The sequence below is a fragment of the Anas platyrhynchos genome, chromosome 20 (genome assembly GCF_047663525.1).
Source record: "Anas platyrhynchos isolate ZD024472 breed Pekin duck chromosome 20, IASCAAS_PekinDuck_T2T, whole genome shotgun sequence".
Taxonomy (NCBI): Eukaryota; Metazoa; Chordata; class Aves; order Anseriformes; family Anatidae; genus Anas; species Anas platyrhynchos.
In genome coordinates, this window is record NC_092606.1 from 2,230,297 (window position 1) to 2,252,886 (window position 22,590).

The 22,590-nt window shown below is 42.8% G+C and overlaps 4 protein-coding genes across 11 annotated transcripts in view; 1 reads left to right on the plus strand and 3 right to left on the minus strand.

The window, feature by feature from the left end:
• PIGW (phosphatidylinositol glycan anchor biosynthesis class W) overlaps positions 1–22,590 on the minus strand; it is a 43,289-nt gene that overhangs the window by 4,286 nt on the left and 16,413 nt on the right. The window contains exons 1-3 of one of the 5 annotated variants that reach the window (XM_005014382.6): positions 13,244–13,259; positions 5,669–5,765; positions 809–1,162 (exon numbers count right to left, since the gene is read on the minus strand). The gene's annotated coding sequence lies outside the window, so the exon portion shown is untranslated. Of the gene's footprint in view, positions 1–93; positions 227–808; positions 1,163–5,668; positions 5,772–13,243; positions 13,260–22,590 lie in introns of those variants that run through there. The other 4 variants (XM_072026177.1, XM_072026178.1, XM_072026176.1 and 1 more) reach the window with 4 other exon arrangements.
• On the plus strand, positions 164–18,230 carry MYO19 (myosin XIX). 4 transcript variants are annotated; one of them, XM_027471741.3, is made up of 25 exons: positions 170–302; positions 451–579; positions 2,428–2,572; positions 3,332–3,480; positions 3,716–3,829; positions 4,595–4,727; positions 4,945–5,014; positions 5,380–5,482; positions 5,687–5,783; positions 6,286–6,362; positions 6,756–6,846; positions 7,047–7,218; positions 7,506–7,579; positions 7,675–7,796; positions 9,210–9,323; positions 9,726–9,902; positions 10,767–10,913; positions 11,386–11,493; positions 12,335–12,405; positions 12,803–12,912; positions 14,807–14,970; positions 15,452–15,581; positions 15,762–15,847; positions 16,192–16,497; positions 17,428–18,230. In XM_027471741.3, the coding sequence occupies exons 2-25, from the start codon at positions 568–570 to the stop codon at positions 17,554–17,556; spliced, it is 2,901 nt and encodes a 966-aa protein (XP_027327542.3). In that variant the 5' UTR covers positions 170–302; positions 451–567; the 3' UTR covers positions 17,557–18,230. The 4 variants fall into 4 exon arrangements, with proteins under 4 accessions (XP_027327543.1, XP_027327546.1, XP_027327542.3 ...); XM_027471742.3 differs by lacking the exons at positions 15,452–15,581; positions 15,762–15,847; positions 16,192–16,497; positions 17,428–18,230 and adding an exon at positions 13,925–14,053 and having other exon boundaries at positions 164–302; positions 14,807–14,944; XM_027471745.3 differs by lacking the exons at positions 14,807–14,970; positions 15,452–15,581; positions 15,762–15,847; positions 16,192–16,497; positions 17,428–18,230 and adding exons at positions 13,319–13,426; positions 13,925–14,054 and having other exon boundaries at positions 164–302.
• ZNHIT3 (zinc finger HIT-type containing 3) lies at positions 18,286–19,587 on the minus strand. The gene is made up of 4 exons (XM_027471754.3): positions 19,438–19,587; positions 19,179–19,324; positions 19,012–19,092; positions 18,286–18,792 (listed from the first exon to the last, which is right to left on the minus strand). The coding sequence occupies exons 1-4, from the start codon at positions 19,515–19,517 to the stop codon at positions 18,602–18,604; spliced, it is 498 nt and encodes a 165-aa protein (XP_027327555.3). The 5' UTR covers positions 19,518–19,587; the 3' UTR covers positions 18,286–18,601.
• On the minus strand, positions 20,594–21,562 carry LOC139999182 (lysophosphatidic acid receptor 1-B-like). The gene has a single exon (XM_072026247.1). The coding sequence runs from the start codon at positions 21,560–21,562 to the stop codon at positions 20,594–20,596; it is 969 nt and encodes a 322-aa protein (XP_071882348.1).

Consider the following 22,590-nt stretch of genomic DNA (forward strand, 5'->3'; position numbering starts at 1 on the left):
AGGGAAGGGAAGGGAAGGGAAGGGAAGGGAAGGGAAGGGAAGGGAAGGGAAGGGAAGGGAAGGGGGGGTGCGGGTGCCCTCCCCAGCCCCCACCTCAGCTCCCCGCGCCCCTTCCTCCCGCTGAGGTAAACCCGGGCCGCGCTCCGCGGCCGCACTTTCAGCGCTGGGCGGCAGCTGCCGATCCGCAGCGCCCGATTCGCCACGGGGCAGCCCCGCCGCGGCTCCTCCTCTTCGTCCTCCTCCTCCTCCTCCTCCTCGTCCTGCCGCCCTTCCTCCCGCCACCCCGGCTGCCCTCGGCCCCGGTGAGCGGCCCCTTCCCTTCCCTTCCCTTCCCCGGCAGGGCCCCGCGCCCGCCCCGTCAGAGCCGCTCCGGGCAGGCGGGGCACTGAGGAGATCCCCGCAGAGCAGCGCCCGCAGCCGCCCCGTGCCGACTCCTCCGCTTTATTTCAGGGCTCCTCGGGGGGATTCGGGTGAGGGACCCCAGAGCCGAGGCCCCCGCATCCCAACGCTGCCGCCTTCCCGAGGGCTGGGCGGGCACAGCCGCAGCGCCGCGCTGTAGGAGCCGAGATGCCCAAGCAGGTAAGAAGGAAACCAGGAATTGTGCTGGTTAATTAATTTTTTACTGCAGGAATTGGAATGCTGGCTTGTTTCCGGCCAGTTAGGATTAGGTAACTGCTAACGCTTATTCACTCCTAGTTCAGGAGCTCGGCTGGATGTATGAGCCGTGTGGGTTTGAGCTGTGCTGCTGACACCAAGACGAGATTTTTGGTATGCCGTTGGCATTAATGGGGCAAGCATTAATACTTACAGCCAGCATATATCCTGAAGGGAAGCTCTTCAGCAGAATGAACGAATGCGTGAGCTGTGCAGTGGAGCTGTCACAAGCCACGTTTTCAAAAACTGTTTTTCTTCTGGCTAAGCAATCACCATTTCTTCTTGAACGAAGAGATGTTGAGCAAAAGGGTGGAGGTGAGCAGAAAGAAGCTCCTTCTCAGGTCTTGCAATATCAGCATCACGATAGGCTCCTTAAGAACTTGTTTGGTGCCAGAATAATACAGCGAGCACGTGAGAAGGCAGAGGAAGAATGGGCAATTGGCAGAAACGCATCTTGTCCATGGGGTATTTCATAGCTGTGTCTGTTCTCCATGAAAGCTGCAAGCTTCTAATGCTCATTCAGAGGAGAACAACAGAAATCACTCTGATAGCAAAGCTTAACTACGTTGCTAAGCATTTTTTTTCCTTGATATGTAAAATTTTATGTTACTGGAAATTAACATCTTATGCTGTCTGCAAAAGATAATAATGCTCCTAAATGAGTACGTTATTCTTGCTTTTTTTTTTAGAAATGCGTTAATGGGGTTTTGTGGTATATCTTCCTCTTTGTTAATGAGCTTAGCTCATGTAGTGAGAATGCTGCTAACTGAATTTAGCACTTTTTGTGCATAAACAATGCGATACTGTTCATTAACTTGGTTAACTTGTAAAGAATTGCATAGTTATGCTATTAAATACAAATGAGTAGGGTTACTTTGAAGGAGCTTCTGTCAAGGAGAAGGGGAAGAGTAAAGGAATATCCAGAATGTAAAAACCAGGACTGGTGTCTTTTCCCTTCTAGCCCAAAAATAACAAGCAGGACCTGAAATCTCTTCTGGCTAAGTTTTCCATTACGTTTCTGCAACAAATGTGTCCTTCCAAGTAATTCTGTCAAGGACACAGGAGCCCAGAGGCTAAGATTTAAATACTTTCAGTGATTCAAAGGGGTCAAATCTTCAACTAATAGTCTTCACCTCTTAAAATGCTACTGTTTCTCTCCTCTGGCTGCAGTGCATGTACTCTGCAACTTCAGTCTAGGGGCTCTCAATCTCTGCTGTACAAATGAAGGTCTCTCCCAGGAAAACTGCTGTTGTGTTGAACTGCTGTAGCTTTTAGCTCTGCCTTCGCCTCTGCAGCTAGTCCTTCCTGCTTCCCTCTGACCAAGGCAGTGCTTGCACTGAATGCATGACATTCATGGGCTTAGAAATACACCATTAAAAACACTGTACAAGTATACTTGTGCTGAATGACCCGGACATTTGTTAGCACTGGATAGCATGAGATTAAGGGCACGTTCTTTCCGAGTGCCTTTGCTTACAGCCAGAATTGCGAGCAATGAATTCAACCTACAAACATCGTTGTCAGCCTGCCAGCTCTCATATGCCAGATAACACTTTCTAAAAACAGACTACACCATGGGAAGCATCGATGCAGGGGGAGGATATTCCTTTCAAACTGGGAGGAACAGGAGCTCAAATATACTAACTTATGATTCTTGGTGACCGTGAACTTCTGTTATATGGAAGCAGTAGAAGAGCTATAACCTGTGGGGGATGAGGTGAAAGTCCAGCTGTATTCTGCCTTGGACTGGTGCTGACCTAACGTCCTCTCTAGGTAAATGGCCAAAAAGAAGATTCCATCATCCAGAATGACCTCAGTGAATCATTTGAAGAAGAGGTTAGAGCTTTTCTCAGTGATGAAGAGAAGCTGCATCTTTTTGATGACCTAACAAAAGTTAATCCAGTGACAATGACAACAGGTAAGCAGCCAGCCAGGAGTGGCATCTCCTGAGGAGTCACTTTCCCTGGTGTCTGCCAATACCTATCATTAGTGTTCTCGCCACGTTCACATTATCCTGAACACAGTAGTTAAATATCCAAAGCCTATTAAAATTAACTGAGTCATGTTTGACTTGGTTGAATTTTTCTTTTTCAATACTGTTGTTATAGTTAAGTCATACCGATCTCTGCCTGCAGAACTCATGTTTGTGTTGTTGCTTCAGGTAGCATGGGGTTGTGGTTGAGACTTCATGCTGTTGAAGGACTCTTGGATGACCTTGTGATTGCAGTTGTGGTTTATGTGAACTTATCAGAAAACAAGGCTCTGACTTAGATTCAAAACATGCCCATGAAATTAGTTTTGAAAAGTAAATTTCTCATTTGACTTTTAAAAGCCCTGTTGAAACAAGCTAAGACCTGCTCCTAGTGTAGATGGGGAATTATTGCCTCTATCTGTTCTGCAAACGAACAGCTCTGCTTTCTAGGACTTACAGTACAAAACCTCATAAAAGCACAGGATTTAATGAATTGAAGAGTTAACATCCCTTAAGCTTTTTAAAAACAAGAGCAACTTTTAAAGGCATTTTCTATTTATATTATTTCTATAGATCTTTCTTGATCACCTTCTCATTCTCTGCTAAACATAATAGGTAACATTTCTGAAGATTTTTGTTACAAATAGGAACAGGAAGAGTTGAATATACTTTTCAAAAGACACTAATAGAAGGTGTATCTTTCAGTTCTGAAATGTCTTCAAGCAAGATATACTGTAAACTTGTTTTATACAAATGCTGGCTGCAGCCTGGTGGCTTTAAACCCATTTCAGCCTATCTCCTGCCTCTATTCACCTGAGCTTATGAGAGAGTACCATGTTGCAGTTCGCCCCCAGGTAATCCTTATGTTTGAAATAATTGTCCTCCTGCAGAACCCAGATTTCAAGTTCTTCAAAATCTCTACATGAGCAAAATAATTCTAAAGGATAAAACCCATTTCTACTGAAATATGAGTTCTACTAAAAGAGCAGTACTATTTTCAGATAAATGTGTGAAGACCTTTGCTGCCCATTGCTGTAGAACTGTGTAATTACTGTTCTCTTAAACATGAATATTCTGTTTTACTGCCAGGATTTAAAACCTCACATCTTTGCAGTGGCTGAACAAACCTACAGAAATGTTCAAAGCCAGATAGACCCCATAAACCAGTCTATAATTGTTAGTGGAGAAAGTGGTGCTGGGAAGGTAAGGAGATTTTTTTCTATTGTCCTGACATTGTTTTTATGCTTTGAAATTTGGTAGTGATTTGTAGTGCAAAGTATTTCAGTGAACAAGCAAAGAAGAAGAAAAAAAATTTCTGACAAGAAAATTGTAGCCAGTCTGCTCTAGCAAGATTCTCTTGAAATATGCATAAAGCATTAAGTGATTGCTGCAATCAAATAGACTCAATATAACTACTCTCTAGGTAACATCTGTCACTTCTGGAAGGGCTATATTTGAATCATTTGATAGGAATTGCACCTGAGTTAAAGTCTCAGCTTAGTCTGTTAGGAAGCTATTATCTCAGCAAACCCTATATAAAGACTTAAAAGAGGTAGGAAACTTCAGATCCTATCCTAAGCCCTTCTGTAATGATCCATTGCTATTCTGCAAAATAAGTGAGGATATTTTTAAACCTGAGAACAAAACGATTTGCTGAATGTTAATGACTCAAAGTCCATTCACATTCAATTCATGTTAAGGTACTAGCTATTAATTCTAGCTGAGCTTCCAGATGGTTACATCTCAGTAAAACTGCTGTTCAGCAAAGCACTTCAATAGGATTTAAGTGTGTCTGTGGCACATAAGGATATGCATAGAAAGTTTCTGCTGAACTAGAGCTATAAACCTGACATAGTTACTCTCCAGCATCACCGCCAGCTGTGTTTTTGGTAGCTAGCACTGTTTCACTCACTAACATAACTATTAACAGTAAAAACGAAGGCCTACTGTCAAGTCTGTCTCTTGCAGACCTGGACATCTCGCTGCCTTATGAAATTTTATGCTTCTGTTGCTGCTTCAGTTACCTCCCCCAAAGACAATGAAACTGTGGAAAGGATAGAGAAGAGAGTGTTGGATTCCAACCCCGTCATGGAAGCATTTGGTAAAAGTAGCTTTTTTAACAGCAAAGACAAGTAGTGGCCGTGGTGGGCATTTTCTTTGTTAACATACAAGTCTAAGCTACCTCTCGTTCATCTCCTTAAAAGACAAACTCTTCAAATACTGGAACTGTATAGAAATCCCCCTTAATGTCTATATGCCCCACACGGAAGAGTAAAACCACTCTGATTATGCTGTATGTGTCACTGGTAATTTCACAGGAAATGCATGTACCCTGCGGAATAATAACAGTAGCCGTTTTGGAAAATATATCCAGCTTCAGTTAGACAGGTAATAATTACTGTTTTAAAAGCTTATCTACTGTCTTCTTTCTTTAAATTTTTACAAACCTATTTCTAAAGTCTGCCAGAGAATATTCAATGTCTTTATAAATATTTTGATTTGCTGGCAGTTTATATTATTATTTCTTTTTTGTTTTCTGCTAGCACTCATCCTGATATCTAAAAGAGAAATGGAAAAACAGAGATGCATTTAAGAACTCTGAATAAACTATTATATTAAACTTGCACAAAACTGAAGGTGGACTGCAGGGCATTCCTAGTCAGTCTGTATTGTGACAACAGAACATTTATCAAATGGTGAGGGAACTTTGTTAAAATCTTTGCTTCTTTTTTTCCCCCCCTCTTTGCCTCTAGATTCCACCATCTGAGCAGTGCCTCCATTCAGACTTTCCTTTTGGAGAAGACAAGAGTTGCCTATCAGGCCCCCAATGAGCGAAACTTTCATATTTTTTACCAGGTGTGTTCAATGAATTTTGCTAGATATTTCTGACAAACAGTGGGTATGAAATCACCAGATTTAGCACAGTTGCAACTTCCGAACAGTTCACCTGTCTGCCATGCTTCCAAATTAAATCATACCCCCAGGCCCTTATTCTTCCTTGTCTGTGAGATGTAAATACCAAAGGCAGAATCCAGTCATTACCTTGTTTTCTGTCTTCAGATCACAAAAGGTGCCACTGCAGAGGAGAGGCTGGAATGGAATCTTCCAGAAGGGGCTGACTACCGCTGGCTGCCAAACTCTGAAAGAAATTTAGATGGTAAAAATCAATTCCACAGACTGGCCCTTAATAACAGCTGTAACTTTGAAGGAAGGCAGGTGAAAATGTGTCTGTTCCATTAAATCCCATGACCCAGGTTGATCAGCCAACAGGCTCCTGGTCTGGCCTCAACAGACATTTTGCAAAGCCACCAGCATTAACGTGATTTGGTTTTACGTTCTAGTTTGCACTGTCAATGGTTTTCACCTGACTTGAAATAGTGGTTTCTGGCTTCACGAATTTGCATCACTCTGTGGTTATGTTTAGAAACTGTCTCATCTTTGGATGTGCTTCAGCAACCTGCTGCCTAACTTCCAAGCCCCACAGAGTTGGTGCTAAGCCAGTGACTTGGTTCTCCAGCTCGTCTTCTGGGATTTACCTAAAGGCTGTCTGGCTTTCTTGATCTCCTCTGGCAATTCCAGCTAAACTGGACGTGGTGGAGAGTTTTCTGCATGCCTGCATGCATGGCTTCCTTTTGAATAACACCTGTTTGGCTTTTCAGAGGACTGCTTCGAGGTGACCAGGGATGCAATGTTTCACTTGGGCATTGACCGCTCCACGCAGAACAATATTTTCAAGGTCAGGTACAATGCATGGTCACCACGAGGCTGACAATGATATTTGGAATGTCTGTTTAGTGTGGGATTTCTACAGAAGTAAATCTGTATCAGTGTCCAGAGCATGGGTTGTTTGGTATTAGATGCAGCAATATCACCTGGCGAGCCTGCAGCTACACGTGATGTTGCATAACCAAATATTAGTTTTTAAGTAAAAGCCTGCACCTGTGAGCTTTAGATTTCCTTCAGTAGTGCAGCACTAGGAATTATTGTAGAAGCTTGGAATCTACTTGCTTTTTGTGTGTGTAAAAACGCTTTGACTCGCCTTGTTCATATGCCAAGGGCAAGGCTAAGAGGATGCTGCCTTGGAGGAAGAGCTGTGTTTTAGAAAACTCAGTGCTTGATTATATTGCAGGTGTTGTCAGGCCTTCTCCACCTTGGGAATATTCAATTTTCTAACCCACTAGATGAATCTCAGCCTTGTGAACTAGAAGACAAGACCAAAGGTGAGGCAACAAGCATGCCATACTCTACAGAGTACCTTCTTCTGGGTTTGGGTAAAAAGATCCAAAATCCCACGTTTAAGTTAGTGAGTTCACAGAAGTGCCATTTTGTGATATCACCTCTAGACCTTCCATAACTTTAAAGGGGCTGCATTCATTTGACACTCCAGATAATCTTCCAACATTTTTTTTGCCTGAATAAGATTTTGTGAAGATCACTGGGGACTTGCTGAAGATACCGGTTGAGGAGCTACTGGAATCACTACGAATTCGAACAATAACTGCTGGAAAACAACAGCAAGTCTTCAAGAAGCCATGCTCTAGAGCAGAATGTGAGACTAGGAGAGACTGCCTCGCCAAAGTGATCTACGCTAAGTAAGGCCACGCTGCTGTGCCAATCCTTTTAATTTTTGTGAGGGAACAGGGAGGCCAAGGAGACTTACTTTCTCTGGTTTTTGCTTGGACACAACAGTAGTATAACTCTGCCTTTCCCTCCTGAGACACCCTTGATTCAGTCACAGATACTGACATAGCTGCAGTATCTAATAGATTTTCAGAGAACTGCTATTTAATGTCAGCCAGGCAGCGTGTCATAACTTTCTTGCTGGATCAGTAAGAAAAGCAAGCTCTTTTCCAACTAATCCAGTTGTCATTGTCTGCAGATTGTTTGAATGGCTTGTTTCGGTCATAAACGAAAGCATTTTTGCAGATACATCAGCGTGGACCAGCTTCATAGGTACGGTTATTCATCCCTGGTTTAACTGAGTTTAACCATAAGTCCTTCAATCTACTCCTAGACCAAAATGCACTAGCTTACCATATTCTTCCTAGGTTTGTTGGATGTTTACGGTTTTGAAGCCTTTCCTGAAAACAACTTGGAACAGCTTTGTATTAACTATGCCAATGAGAAACTGCAGCAGCACTTCGTAGCACACTATCTGAAAGCACAACAGGTAATATTCCACTAAGAGCAAATGTCAAACAGCATCATAACCATTCACTAAGTATAAAGTTTCTAGACCTGGACTTAGTGCCAGCACAGAGAACCCAACAGAATCTTGTAATCTGAACATCACTGGTACATGGTACCTTGTGGAGGTCTTCTGCCATGGGAGAACAGCTCCATAAACCCAGTTGTCATGCCAGTGCCTTTAAGGTCAGAAACATTGCACATCAGCTTTTTTCTTCAATGAGAAAGTACAAGACTTGTCTTTCACAACAGAGAAGGTATCTGTTCCATGCTAAATACATTACAGTCACTTATCTAACTGGGCATGCCCTGCTAATTCAAGTTCTCATCTGAGTGCTCTGAGAGCTACAAAGCCCCTGCCAGACCTGGAGTGCTTCTCTAATAGATGTACTCCTGTCCTGGTTGAATTCCTCCACATTACGCATGCATTACCCCAATGATCTTTGCCATTAGCTGGAATCTGGGAAACTGTTTTCTTAATGGCACCAACATGATGGCACCTTCTGCCTCACAGCATAGTTATATCAATTTATTGAGGACAATAGCACCTCTTTGCCCATAATTTGTGCTTTCATATGCTTTTTTTTTTTTCCCCACCTACCTTCGTTAGTATGCCAGGGGTTAATGGTCAGTGAAGACGGAAACCAAGTTCAAGCACACGGTTACTTTCCTTAAAACTAATTCATGACCTCTGTTTGTAGCACTCCTGCCAATGCCTGCCTGCCCTCTTACCTCTCATGATCTGGCTGTGTCCCAAACCATCTGAATGCCATTAGTGGCTATGCTGAGCAAGCTCTTGGCAGGAGACTTTTAAAATAACTGTCCAGGGCTTCTGCTTGTTAAGCACTCCTGACAGTTTGTTCCATAATTTGGCGTAAATATTGTACAAGCTGCTTCAACTGATGCCTTTTTCCATTTCCTTTTGGATCAGGCTTTATTTAAATGGAGCCAAGTTAGTGAAGTCTGGCACACAATGGCAGGTTTAGGGCTGTGTCCCAGTCTAAGGAATTCTGTGTATTCCTTGCACTTTAAGGGAAAAACCAGTCAGTACAGCCAGGAGAGGCTTAGTGTCTATTTGTCTTAGTGTCTTGGCCTCTGTTTACTTTGTAAAGCAGCTTTTCAGGTCTCACTAATAAATCTAAATTTCCCAAATAATGAAATAAACTGTTCCAATAGGAACTGCTGCTACATAATCAAAAGCTACTTGGGGTAAAATATCCTCAGATTTTTTTTTTTTCCTTAAGATTTCCACTGAACATGAACTGGTCTTTGAATAAGTAGGCTGAGTCTGTGATTAACTTGTTAAACAGTAACTGCATCAACTGAAAAAAACCGTGCAGTTATTTGAGCTCTAGTGCCCTCTGCTGCACAACAGCCAGTTTCTCTCTTACTTCAGGAAGAATATGCAGCTGAAGGCCTACAGTGGTCTTTCATAAACTACCAGGACAACCAGAACTGCCTTGATCTGATCGAGGGCAATCCTCTCAGCATTTTTTCTTTGCTGAATGAGGTAAGTGCACACCTACACTCCTACTGCTTCTGGCCTAGTTGCCTGCCTCCTGTCTCAAGCCACCAAAGAAAACATGAATGCTAAATTAGTATGAAACTTGCCAGCTACAAAAATTCTGCAGAACTTACCTTTTGAAACTACATGCTCATTACAATCATGACATTTCTTTGTCCTATACAGAATCTTTTTTTTTTTTTTTCCACTGATCCAGGATGTTTTGATTCAAATGTGAAGCCTCAATTACATCTTTTTTCCCCACAGTATTTCAGGGCTTACATACCAAGAGCAATTCTAAAAGTAAAATGGCTATGATTTTAATTTAAAGTGTTTTAGCTTTTAATTATTAGACAGCTGTTTTTGACTAATACAAAATGCTGCAATTTTGTCTTGTCTGTTATGCAGGAATGCCGTTTGAATAGATCCTCTAACCCTGACCTGTTTCAAACTCGGATTGAGAAAGCCTTGTCTGATAATCAATGTTTAAGTCGAGACAAATTTAGCAAGAAGCCTAACTTCATTATTTCACATTATGCTGGAAAAGTCTGCTATCAGCTGGAAGCAATGGTGGAGAAAAACAAGGTAGATGTTTTCAGAATCAGCTGTTTAAAAACAAAACCTTGTAGAGCAAAAGAAATTTTAATTTAAAATATCACTAACATGTATATTCAGCAATGTTTACTGAATTTGCTCACCTCACTCCAAATAAACCATTCGGGCCCTGTAGAATTGGATAATGTCCTTGGTCTGCTTTTCAGTGAATGGTCACTGGCACAAGTAAAATCTTTTTTAACAGACCTTTCAGCTGAGGATTAAGTGGATCATGTATTACCAAATCAGGGCTTCTTCTGTTCCTGAGACAATGCAGAAGTGTTAATGGCATCAGGGCATTTATATAGCCATAAATACAGCACTTAGCCTCATAAAAAAATCAGATAAGTTTATGAGAAACAAGAGCATAGATGTCACCGAAACTCAAATTTTGGCCTTGTTGTGCCATCACAGCACAAAAAAAATAGTCTGTAGACTACTAAAACTGTAGTCCCGTATCATTTTTTTCATAATCAGAAACTACAGCAAATGATACTATGGTGATGGAAAAAAATAGCAACTCATTTAAAAGGAAGACTTTCTAATATTTGTTGCAGACTGTGCAATTGGGATTAAACTAGTCCTTGGGTTTCTAGCTCACTTAAGTTGTATAAAAAGAAAAATATTAGGAGCAGTCATACATTTGACTAGATTTGCTAGATGTTTTGCCAAACTATTTTCTGTTCTCAGATCTGACTATGAATGAATGCATGTAGTCAGATTTGAAACTACAGCTGTGGTTAAGTCACACTTGGCATCCGAAATACTATTCCATTTATTTATGTGGAATTTTTTGAAATCTTCAAAGCTTTCTGCATAAGGCCAAATGCTAATGAGTCATGTTTGTGTTTGCAGGACCCCATTCCACCAGAACTCATCCATGTTTTGCAGAATTCTAAGGACCCTTTACTCCAAAAATTATTTCCTGCGACAGAAAGGAACCAAAATAATGTCAGAACCCAGAATAGAGCAGCTGTTATTACGGTGGTGTCGAAGTTCAAGGTACATTCTATTCAAGTTTCTACTTTCTACTGCTGTCTTCATAACTAGATGAGAAAACAATATAGTTGGAACCAAGACCAATAAATGTTATTAAATAAGATGGCTGTAAAACTGAAGTAGTGTCAGGTTTCTGATATTCTCCTAGTTTAGAGTTTTAAGTCACTCCAGTCTTAGCTTTTCCTTTAACAGTTGGGCATCTGCCTTTATTAGGCTTTTTCCTACTTGTTCTTCTTGATGGGTTAGCTTCAATTGCTGTCCCTGGTACAGTTTTGGAAACTTTCTGAAATTACTATGGATGCTTTTAAAAATTGTTGATAGAGTGGAATTTTTACTCAAGATGTCCTTAAAGAACTGAGTCTGTAGAGCCATTCTTGCAAAAAACTGTTTGTTTTTATAGAAGAGCTGTGATTAGCTAAACTACACTACCTATGGAGGAGGAATCCCTAATTATACCTGAATTTGTTTTCTGCAGGGTTCACTTGAAAATCTCATGCAAATTTTGAATAGCACCAAACCACATTACATCCGATGCATCAAGCCTAATGCTGACTGCAAGGCACTGACTTTTAAAAAAGAAGAGGTAATTCTTCAAAAGCCTTTTTTTTTTTTTTTTAAACGGTACATTTCAAAAGAGCTTTTTCGCCTTTGCAACTTCCAAGATAAATGTCCTTTCAGAATCATTGATGGTGCCTCTGAAATGGCACCAGTAAGCTCAGCAGCTTGTTCAGATTCAACTTACTTGTTGCTCTGTGAGAAATTCTCTTACCAAAGTGCTCGTAGGTCATTTAGAATTCTGCCTTTGCAGTCTGCAAGGTTGATAAGGGTGATCTGGCTGTTGGCTGCCCAGGTCACACAGATATCCTCACAGCGCATACTCACAATAAGTTTGCTTGCTTCTTCTGGTGTCTGGTCTGGGAGGGCTGCCAAGTTAGATGAGATCAGCTGACAAGCATGTCTTTGGGAAAAGAACGGCAGATGCTAAAGCTATAACTAGAGGACCTTCTCTGATGGGAAAATAAACAGCTGAGGCAGTGCTGCATTTATTTTAAACACACTGAGAATTTGCTGATCGCACGCTAGTGTTAAAATATCAACATTGGGTTTCCATGTTCTGTTGCATTTGGTCAATGCAGGGTATGTGGATACCACAAGAAAAGGCAAAAGTGGACTTTCCCTCCATATCAGCACTGCCTTGTCCCTGCTCTGGCTGTTATACAGTGCAGTAACTCAGCAGCCATGTAACCACCTTTTCCACCCTCTCCATTCGATCCCTGACTGGCAGTGTGGTGAGCCATGCCAGGCACACACTAGCTGAGCTGAATGTGGCTTGGGTTGAGCACATCCCATGCACACTTCACTGCAGCTTCCACAAAGAACAAGACAGTGTTTGCCTACCTAAACCAACTCAATTTATGTCTCAGGTTCTCAGCCAGCTTCAGGCATGTGGAATAGTTGAAGCCATCACCATCAGTGCAGCAGGCTTCCCTATTAGGTAAGTCCAAACTTCTTGGGCAATGTCTTGCATAATCAATTTCTATAGCAATTAGCAGTATATTATTTATTTCAGAAGTATATTTATTCACGTTATTGACAGCTCAGCATCAATAGGGTGAGGCTTGCTCTTATCATAAACAAGCATAATTCTTGCCCAGTTTTTGTTACAAGCAAAAGTAATTGTATATTACTGGGCAACAGACAGCCTCCTGAATTTCTTCAGCAAGTTTATAGTTCCTTTCATGTTGGTGACTACACAGGCATCACTTTATTTGCAGTCTATGAGCTGCAATTTTGAAGCCATTCTGCAATTTTTTCCCCTCAAAGGATAGGTTATTTACCAGATAGTAAATAAATGATACTTGCCTAGAATTAACCCTATTTTTGTCTATCAGGATCTCCTTTGAAAGTTTCACTGAACGCTATGAAATACTGAGAAGATCACGTGGGTACAATAAAAAGAGTGTGTGTGGTAAAAGCAACTATCATACTGCCAAGAAAAAAGGTACATTTCCTTAGAAAATCCCTCTGCTGTAAAATAAAATTATCACTGCACCAAGTTGCTATTACATAGATCAGATGCAATTACTATATTCAGCACTTAGCAAGACCATTATTCTGAAAATATTTTCCTAATTTATCTACATTGACTTAAATTTCTAATTTGCCTAATGCATATATATAGCATGCTCTTTTTAAGACAGCAAATCTTTCATCTTACTGCTGTTTTTCTGTGTTCCTCTTCAATAGAAAAATTAGTTATGATGGTGTTTGGGTTTGCCCCCAATTTAATTTGATTTAGAGCTGTCTCTTAAGTAAACTTGAAAACCACTTACCTTTTTGCTTATATTCCTTCTCCTTCCTTTTTTTTTCCCCACCTTGTCTTCTTGCCAAACACACTGACCTTCTAGCTTACTTGGATTCTGCTGCTTCTTCTGCCTTTTGCAAACTTCTATATGCAATTCTTTTTTCTAAACAAGAGCGAGGATGGACTTTATAAACATAATCCAGTCTACCAGGTAATGTCTTTGGTACATGTCACTCAAAGAAGGAGCTCATCAGGTAGTTACATTTAATATTGCAAGTTACTGCAAACCCCTTCCCTCTCCCAGATTAATCCCATTTTCTGGGGTCTGCTCAGTAACCAGCAAACGTAGAAAACAAGATCAGTAAGTACCAGCCTATTTCAGCTAAGTAAAACGGCTGGAAATCTCTTAACCTTGCCGAAATAGAATGAAGTAATGAAGTACAGGCTGGAAAATTACTTACACACCATATCTTTCTCCCTCAATTAGAAACCCATTAGTTGAAATACCTCATTGTGATAGGTTACTACTCCTTTTTATCTTTAGCAGGTTATAAACTGCAAACAAAATAAAACAATTTCCTAAACATATGGATAAGCTTTTGGTTCCCTTATCAGCCTAACCCTAGCCTCATAGTCACCAGATGTCTTCCTGTAAGCAAGAATTGTTTATATTTGTTTTCAGTACCTTAAAATGCTCTCATCTCCTTAGAAATAAGTGCAGCAGAAAAACAAATAGTGTCCAGGATGGAAAGATACAGAGACCATCAAGTTCCGGCATTGGGCATGCAGAATACTCATGCAGCATTGCCTTGAGCAACACAATCTCTTTCAAGGACAGGTCTGAATTAAGTCTACCTCTATTTCCAAATAGGTTAATCTGGCTAACGTGTTTGTCTCATAATGTAAACATAAAATAAAAAAAAAAAAAGTCCTAGAAACAGTTATAATAACCTCTTACTGCTGCAATAAATTCCTGCTTAGTATGTGACCCTGATTCCTTTAGCTGCTTCTGATACCCTATTAAAGCTGTAGAATTGTGTAGAATTTGTTTTCTATTCCTGCATCATGCAGTACATTAACACTATCAGTCTAACACCTTGCTTTTTGCTCTTTGTTACTAATAGCTTGGGGTTTTGGTTATTTCATCAGATTTTCTTAGTACTGAGCCACTCAAATCCATTCTCAGTTGCATCACTGTTGATTTCTAACATTTCCAGTTAGTATACTTTAAACAATGTCAGAACAGCTGAGTCCTCCCCAAATTTGTTTGATTGTCTAGATCTGCCCAAAGTATCGTTATCTGTGCTAGTCTGAACAGGCTGCAATGGAGCCAACAAGACAACACCTTAGCACCCAAACTACATCCTAGTTTAAACACACTGCGCTGCCTTTCTACTTGTTACCATATGACAAAATCTGTGCTGTTGCATTGTTTCCCTTATAGCTAGAAATAGAATATCTCAGCCATCACCTCCCCCACTCTTGTTGTAGGTGCATACCCCCCTAAGTGGCCAAGTGTCAGTATAAGGACAGTTACTTGCTCTTGATTTACAAGTTTTGCAATACCTTCTCTTCAATGCTCCATTTGCAGGCAAGACTGCAGTGATAGATGATGACAAAGCATCACGTTCTGTCATTTTTGAGATACTTCAGAATGTTGTTACGGGACAAACTGCTGCTGAGCCAACAGGGAAGAGATCAGATAACGCTTCAGTGTACTGCGGCAAAACCAAAGTATTTATGGCTAATTCTGTGGTAAGCATGTTATTTCTTGGCTTACAGTTCTGCAGTGAACTCAGACCTAGTGCTGCAAGCATCCTCTCAGTTTCAGTTATGGCTTTCCCTGGCTTCAGCTGACACACTTGGCTACTCTTACGGGTCTAAGCAAATTATTTTTGACAAAAGCAGAGAAAGCACTTCTGGAAAGCTTGCACACTAAAGGGTATAGCCATAAAAGAACCCCCATTCAGTGGAGCTAGTTTTAAGCCAGCTGCTACTGTGACTTTGGTAGCTTCTGCTTTTTCCCCTCACAATACTGTTTTCCCCCCTCAGATACTTACACTTTTAATTTATATATATCTAAAAAGCATTAATGACACGCTGTCACTTCAAAAATGTAAGCAGTCTTGGGACACTGAAATGTGTGTGTAGGTTTCCAGCGAATAACAAATGACTGTAGAAGGGTTAAGAACATCTGTCCCTGACTATTAACTGCAGGCTTGTATCCCCATTGCAGCTAGAGCAACTTGAAGCTAAACGAGCAGAGGTGTTAAACGAGAAAGCATTTTGTATTCAGTGTTGCTGGAGAAGATTTAAACAGAAGAAACTTGAGAAGGAGAGAAGGTCTGCAACCCTCATCCAAGCAGGTAATTTGATGAGGGTGTGGCTGGGCATAATGCAGCAAGTAACATTTCAGCTACACTGGGTACTTGAAGAATGGATATGCTAAGTGAGCATGGAGAAAGCTTAAGTGACTTCTCTCTTACACTGTGTGCAACAGAAGCTGAGATTCTTTGTACTCACATTTCTTTTAATTAAATCTTCAGCTATTCGTTCCTGGTTAGCCAAGAATCACTTCCAAAGGATGCGCAGGGCTGCTAATGTTATTAAGCATTGCTGGAGGAAATGGAGAGTAAGTACGTTGGTGCAGGGAAGCATTAAAATTGAGTGACTGATGCTTTGTACTGTTAGAGAAATAATCTACCGCTGTCAAGTAACTGTACAAAACCAATACTGACGGTTCTTCAGAAACTCTTCTCAAGCTGAAGTGTAGATGATGAATGCTTGCAGGGTGGCAGCTAGAGACTGCAGAATAAACTCATTCCTAATTATCTTTATAAAATGGGAAAGCATCCCAAAAGGTGTCCTATCCTTTATGATGGCCTATTTTTTAGGCTCTTAGCTTTGCAGTTTTAAATTTTGTTCAAGATGCTGGAGAATCTTGTTTAGCAATACTGTTCTGTGTCTCTTAATCAGGCAGAAATGGCTGCTTTGGCAGCAGCAGAACTGGATGAGGGTGAAGAAAAACCACTGTTCTCAGTTCCTGGCACTACAACGTCAGCCAAATCACCTTGCTCTTTGGAAACAACCTGGCCCCTACGTGCAGTAATTCAGTTCTGGCCTCTTGGCCTCGTCCTGGCTGCTGCGCCTGTTACCATAGCGGGACTCCGGAGAGACCTGTCCCTGCTGGCGTGCTTGAAAGTACTTCAGGAGAGCGACTGCTACAAGACAGAAAGCAGCTTCCTTGGCTGTGGCATTACTTCCATTAGAGCTCTTCCACAGGTAATGTACCTCACACCCTCAAGTCAGCAGCACACCTAAGCTCTCATGAGTTCAGGATCCCGTAACAGTATGGGCATGAAGTCTGCTGTCAGGCTCTGGTCTTCCTTTATCCACTGGGTTAGATATGCAAGCACGATGTTGACATCAACAGGTCAAGCCAGACACAGGACTGAAAAGAGACCTAAGCACGAAAGTGCTTGTTAATCTGTCATAGGAATAAATAGAACAAAGCTCTGCTTCAGAAACAGACAGGAAAGAATTCAAACGCGGGCTCTGCTGTTATGTTCTATGTATTTTTTTCTGCTTAGGGGAATTAAATTGGTACAAGAAAACACAGCAAGAAAATGTGCCCATATGGAGAAAGGCACTGCCAATCCCAGTAATTCTATATTAACATCACCATGCAGATGACTGCACGCAGACTAATTAGGATGGAGGGTTTTTGGGGCAGAAGGCAGGGAACAACCCTCCAGTACTTCACCTCCTACTCACGTGCAAGACAGAATCAAAAACCATTTACTAGAAGCAAGCTACAGCCCACACCAGCTTCTCTGTGACGTTGCACTCCATTTAGAGATCAACTTGTCCCCATTTGTTAAATTTTTGAGCTTGCCTAAAATCATGCTTGCAAGAATATAACTTGTGCGTGGTCACAATTACTCTAAGTAGGAAGACGTAGTACCAACTAAATACTCAGATCTTGAGAGTTTAAGCTACCTTCAGTGCGAGTTGTGGTATTGATACTCTTCACAGTAATCACTGATCTTAAATCAGTTTGTAGGATACCCCTGCAGGTCTTCCTCTACCCTTAGTCATATTTAACAGTTGCTTGTGTACTTTGTGTACTATGGCAGTAATCAGTCTGAATAGCCAAACTAGCTCATAACCCTGCAAAGTATCAACTGACCTCTCCACCTCTTTTCCTTCTAGGGCTCTGTCAAGTTTCACTGTAAGAAGTCTCCCCTGCACTACGCAAATGTCAGCCCCCACACAGCTGCCTATTCTATCACTGGATTTAACCAGATTTTATTGGACAGAAAAGGACTCCTTCCAACCTAAGTTTTGGCCATCTGCACATACTGAACTTTTTCGTTCAGGGAAGGACTGCTGCAGGCTGCTGCTTTCAAATTACTCAACGTCCGTATCTGCTGCTACCTCAGAGCTTTCTATAGTGATGCATTGTATATGTAATATAATATACTACAAATTCAGAACGCATGGGGGATATTCCTCCTCCCACACACGCACATATTAGAGGAAATAGCACTATGAGAACACTCAACATAATTAAACTAGATCAAGTGCTTTAAACAGTATATACTTGAACAGAACTCTTCTGGCACTACAGGGGCAGAGCAAGAGGCTGGTAATGAGATAGCAAAAAAGGCAAACCTTTCTGATGTGTGCTGCATTCTCGTTGGGAGGCACAGCTAGTCAGACTGATTGCACACATTCAGAAACCTGTGACTGAGGAAGTAGCAGTCAGCTGTAACACTAGAGGCAGACATCTCAGGGAAAAGCAACACTGGACTGTTTGCTTTTTATCTGTAGGACCAAAATATGAATAATCTCACAAGTGCCATGTGTTTCTAGCACTACTTAGCCATAGCTGAGGGGCCAAAGTTCTCCTTAGGGGTGCCAATACCATCCTTTTGTTGTGTACATGGGTCTTGAAAACATTCAGCTCTTCTGTGTAGGCCACTTTTAAATAAAACTGTTAACTATCTTGTGAAGGTGCCTGACTATCCATAACAAAGGTAACAAAAACATTTCACAACAGTTTGTGGATTAAGATAAATGTCGAGATATTTAATATAATTGTTATTGGGAAGCAGCATTTCCCATGGTTGACAGGATTTCTCTATAAAAAGATCGCACGTCCATGTAGTATCAAATTTACTTGCTAGTATCTAAACATCTGTCCAATACTGTATCACTGTTTATCAACTCTAAATTAAAAATTTGAGTCCTGACGTCCATGAGGGAAGCGTGACCAAACCCAGAGGAAATACCCGGCATGGTGCACCAGAGTTGCAGAGGGGTGCTGCAAGATCCCTCCTGTCGGAGGAAAAACTCAAGGAAAGCAAAAGGTTTCCAAGGTAGCTCACTCAGGAAGAATGTTCTCCTTCTCTGGGGGTTCAACAATTCTCAGGCAGCAGTCTGCAAACTCAACGAATAACGGCTCCTGCATGTACTTTTTCATGAGGGAGCTCTTCTCTTCTGCTTCATCAACCGTCAGCAGCAGCTGCCGGAGGTGTGGGTTCAGGAGCAAGCCTTTCAGTTCTTCTGATTCTCCTTCAGAGAAAAACAGATGAACAACACTAATTGTGAGCAGTTACAAACGTTGCTTAGAACACTGTTAGTTTGAGGGTAAATTCTCAAGGCAAAAGGCCGGGTATGTGACACAGGAAGCTTTAAGGCGAGCTGCACAACCAGGACGAAGCACAGTGCCTCAGTAACACACCCCAGCCGGCCTTACAGCCCCCCCAAACCCCCTCCAACCCTCAGGCTCACCCAGCAGCTTGAGCTTCTGCAGTGGGACGCGGTCCTGCTCGTCGTCCTCTGCCAGGATGTCCGCCACCGACCAGGGGCCGCCTAGGAACGGCAAAGAGAACCGGGCCGGGGGTACCCAGCCCCCCGTACCCCCTCACCCACCCCCGTGCCCCCCCCCAGCCCCTTACCTGCGCGCTGCCCGGCCCGGCCGGCCCCTCGGGGCTCTGCCAGCCCCTCCGCCGCCCTGCCCAGCTCCGAGATCTTCGCGGCCCCGCTCCCATCCCCGTCACGGCGGCACCGGGCTCGGTGCTCCCTGCAGCACGGCACGGAGCAGCTGCGGGCACACGGCTCCCGTCAGGGCCCGGCGGCGCCCCTCACGCAATGGGGGCGGCCGCCGCGGGCCCCCTCGCCCCAAACCCGCTCCCCCCAACCCGTTTCTCCTCTCACTAAGCCTCGGCGCAGCGCGGACACCGGTACGGGGCCGTCCCCGCCGCCCCGCACACCCCACAGCTCCGAGCCGCCCTCATGGCGTCCCCGGCCCGCTCCAGGCCCGGCCCGCCCAGCGCCGCCCCGCCCCGCCTCAGGCGCGGCCAGCACAGCGCCGAGCACCGGGGCGTGTTTTTTTTATTTATTTTTTTTACATAAAACGGAGGTTTTTTTGCTCGCAGCCGCTAGGGAGAGGAGTGTTGGGGTTGCTTCGTCTGGGCTCGAGGAGACTGGGATGCTGGAGTAAGGACAAAGGAAGAAATAAACTGGAAATAAACGGCTACAAAGCGGGACTGAGGGGGGTGGATGGTGCCTGGGTGAGCTCCGCCATCATCGCGGCCCTGTGGCACCAATGAGTAACAGCTGAGAATAAATTAAACATAGAGTAATGTCACCTGGATCTTCTCAGCCAGGACTTCCCCATCTGTGACTGGGGGGCAGAGAGAAGACAACAAAATGCTGAGACCCCTGTGGGCAACGTCCCCGTCACCAACCACAAGCGTTCATCTCCACTGGGGTCTGACACATTAATTACCAAAATCTAATTTCCTTTCTGGAGAAGGAGAGAGGGTGAGACCTCTGCCTTTCACAAAATGCCCAGCCTTGACATTTTTATTTTGCTTTGTTGTGTACAAGGGACTTTGCTACAATTCTGGGACTGAAAAACTCCAGGGAGGTTTCCTGCTGGAGCAGCTCACATTTCAACACCACGGATTCATGGCTAGTTATAAGCAGAAATATGAAAAGCGTAGGCACAAACGTCTCACAGAATCACGTAACGCAGCTACAAATAGAGATAGAATAAAATTCTACCAGATAAATTCCGCAGATAAAATTACAGCAGCAAAACAGTGCAGAATGCCCCCAATCACAGATCCAGCAGTGGAAGCTACAGCCCTGACTGTAAACGAGAAGGAAAACCACACATCCCCCGGCAGTCCTGAAGCCTTTCCAGCCATTGAATTCCCCCAAACCCATAAAAACACCACAAAAGGGCCGCTCCCAAGGGCGGCTGGCGGACTCTGCTCCCCCTTTGGTCCCCCCTGGTCCTTCCCAGAGCCTCCCGGGCCGCCGGCGCTGTCCCCCGGGCGGTGCTGAAGGCTGCTCCCGGTCCCCGTCAGATGTTGGCCACGGCACAGGCTTGTACACGGTTGGCAGAAAGGCACCTCAGAGACTTGAGCTTAGCCCCCAGCTCTTTGGCTTTCAGGGTGTATATCAGCGGGTTCCCCAAACAGTTCATGGTGATCATCATGGCCGTGCAGTTTCGGAAGATGTAGACGCTGGGGTAGAGATCGAGGGGGCACTGGTGGTTTGTCGCATCGAATATGACTCCCGCAAAGAAAGGAGCATAGGAGACCAACGCTAGGACCCATATAAAAATGCTAGTTCTGGCCACCTGGATTTCGGCGGATTTGTAGGTGCCGGTAGCTTGCCCACATGCTTTCATTCTGAGCTTTCTTTTCCTCAGGATGATAATGATTCTGAGGTAAGTGAACAGAGGGACAATAAAAGCCGCCACAACGTTGGGAATGGTGATGAAGATGAGGTAGTCAACGCAAAACGGGCTGTAGAGGACTGAGAGATTTCTTCCCATATGCAAGCAGTTCCACCCCATCAAGGGCAAGCAGCCCAAAGAGAAAGCAAGGATCCAGCTAATTAAAACTACAGCTATGGAATGTTTTCTAGTAACCCTAAACCTTGTCCTAATACTTTCAGACACAGCCAGATAGCGTTCGATTCCAATGCTTACCAAGTTATAGATGGTGGATAAAATCGACGTAGTATATAAGGAATAAGGTGCAAGTATACCCTTGGATCCAAAGATTGTAATGTCAGGGTTGGTGATGAACAGCACTGAAATCCAAAAGCCAGAAAAACTTGTGAAGAGATCAGAAAAAGCCAAATTGCAGAAGAGGATAGAGATAGGCTTGTGCAGATCCTTTGTCGCCATTCTGGTGATGATGACTATGCAGTTGAAGATCACAGAAGCTATGTTAATGGTCAGCTGGGGGATGCCCAGGGCAAGTACTAAATAATGACTCCAAATTTTGGTATGGTTAGCAGAACAGTTTGAATATCCAGTCATGGTGGGAAATCCTGCTTTCAAGCAGTAACAAAGTCTGCTGTACACATCCCGTATGCGGCAAGAGACCATACAGCTACATGAGCGTTACTGCCACCTTGTCCTCCAGTCGAAAAATGAATATTGAAGCACAGCCTCTGTTGCCACATCATTGTCATGACAGTGGATTAATCTTTAACCACTTGTGCTTTTAAATATTTGGGTTACCAACTCAGAACAGCGCTAACGACCCTTAAGTTGCTAGGATAGGCAGAAGTGCAAAGCATATTTACTATTATAAATCTGATCTGCTTAAAGCAACCTTATCAAGAGCAAAATTTGGCCAGTTCATGTGAAGACAAATGATCACACGAGTGGTTTAGAAGTCTGAAGATATTCTAAAATTGAGTGAATGTGGATTCATCTCTAATTCACTAATAGATTAGATAGAAAGAGATAAAGATTAGAGTCAGAAAATAGACGTATTTTTCTTTTAGGCAAGAGGGTATGTGATTGATGGCACACAAAAAAGAGTATCACCTTTTTGTCACTAACTTGGACCCCTGTGAGGGATTTAAGCAGCTGCCTAAATTGAGATCAGCTCTAGTGACTTCACACAACTCATAAAGTGCTCAAGGTCAAGAATCTGTTTGAGGTTTTCTGGGTAAGAAATGTAATGTTTTTCAGTTCTTTTCATTCAATATCTATATAAGAAGAAAAGATGTCTCCTTATCACCTAAGCTTTATTTGCACTAAAATAGATGGTGTCTCTGGTTCTGAAGTTTATAGATTTCCAGTTTTAATCCCTCTAATTGCCCTTGCCCAAACTGGACACGAGCAACGGACAAAAATGTTGACATTAAGCTAGAGGTTTCTTATTTCAGTCACTACCCTAGTCACAAAACCTGCAATTTTATTCTTAGAAACGTTGCTTTGCAAAACAATGAAAGATCCGTCTTAATACAGACAGCACACTTTTATGTGCTTAATAATCACATGAAGTATGGTTGGTTTTAAATCTTAACTGAAAGATAACAGAACCTATATGTTTG

Excerpts from the sequence above, each read along its gene's own strand:
- MYO19 (XM_027471741.3), top strand. Across the intron at positions 3,481-3,715 it reads ATGTTGCAGTTCGCCCCCAG|GATTTAAAACCTCACATCTT; the intron begins GTAATCCTTATG and ends TTTTACTGCCAG. Across the intron at positions 9,324-9,725 it reads TTTTTTCTTTGCTGAATGAG|GAATGCCGTTTGAATAGATC; the intron begins GTAAGTGCACAC and ends TCTGTTATGCAG.
- ZNHIT3 (XM_027471754.3), bottom strand. The coding sequence starts at position 19,517 with ATGAGGGCGGCTCGGAGCTGTGGGGTGTGCGGGGCGGCGGGGACGGCC. Across the intron at positions 19,093-19,178 it reads CCGGGCCGGGCAGCGCGCAG|GCGGCCCCTGGTCGGTGGCG; the intron begins GTAAGGGGCTGG and ends TGCCGTTCCTAG. Across the intron at positions 18,793-19,011 it reads GCAGAAGCTCAAGCTGCTGG|GAGAATCAGAAGAACTGAAA; the intron begins GTGAGCCTGAGG and ends TTTTCTCTGAAG.
- LOC139999182 (XM_072026247.1), bottom strand. The coding sequence starts at position 21,562 with ATGACTGGATATTCAAACTGTTCTGCTAACCATACCAAAATTTGGAGT.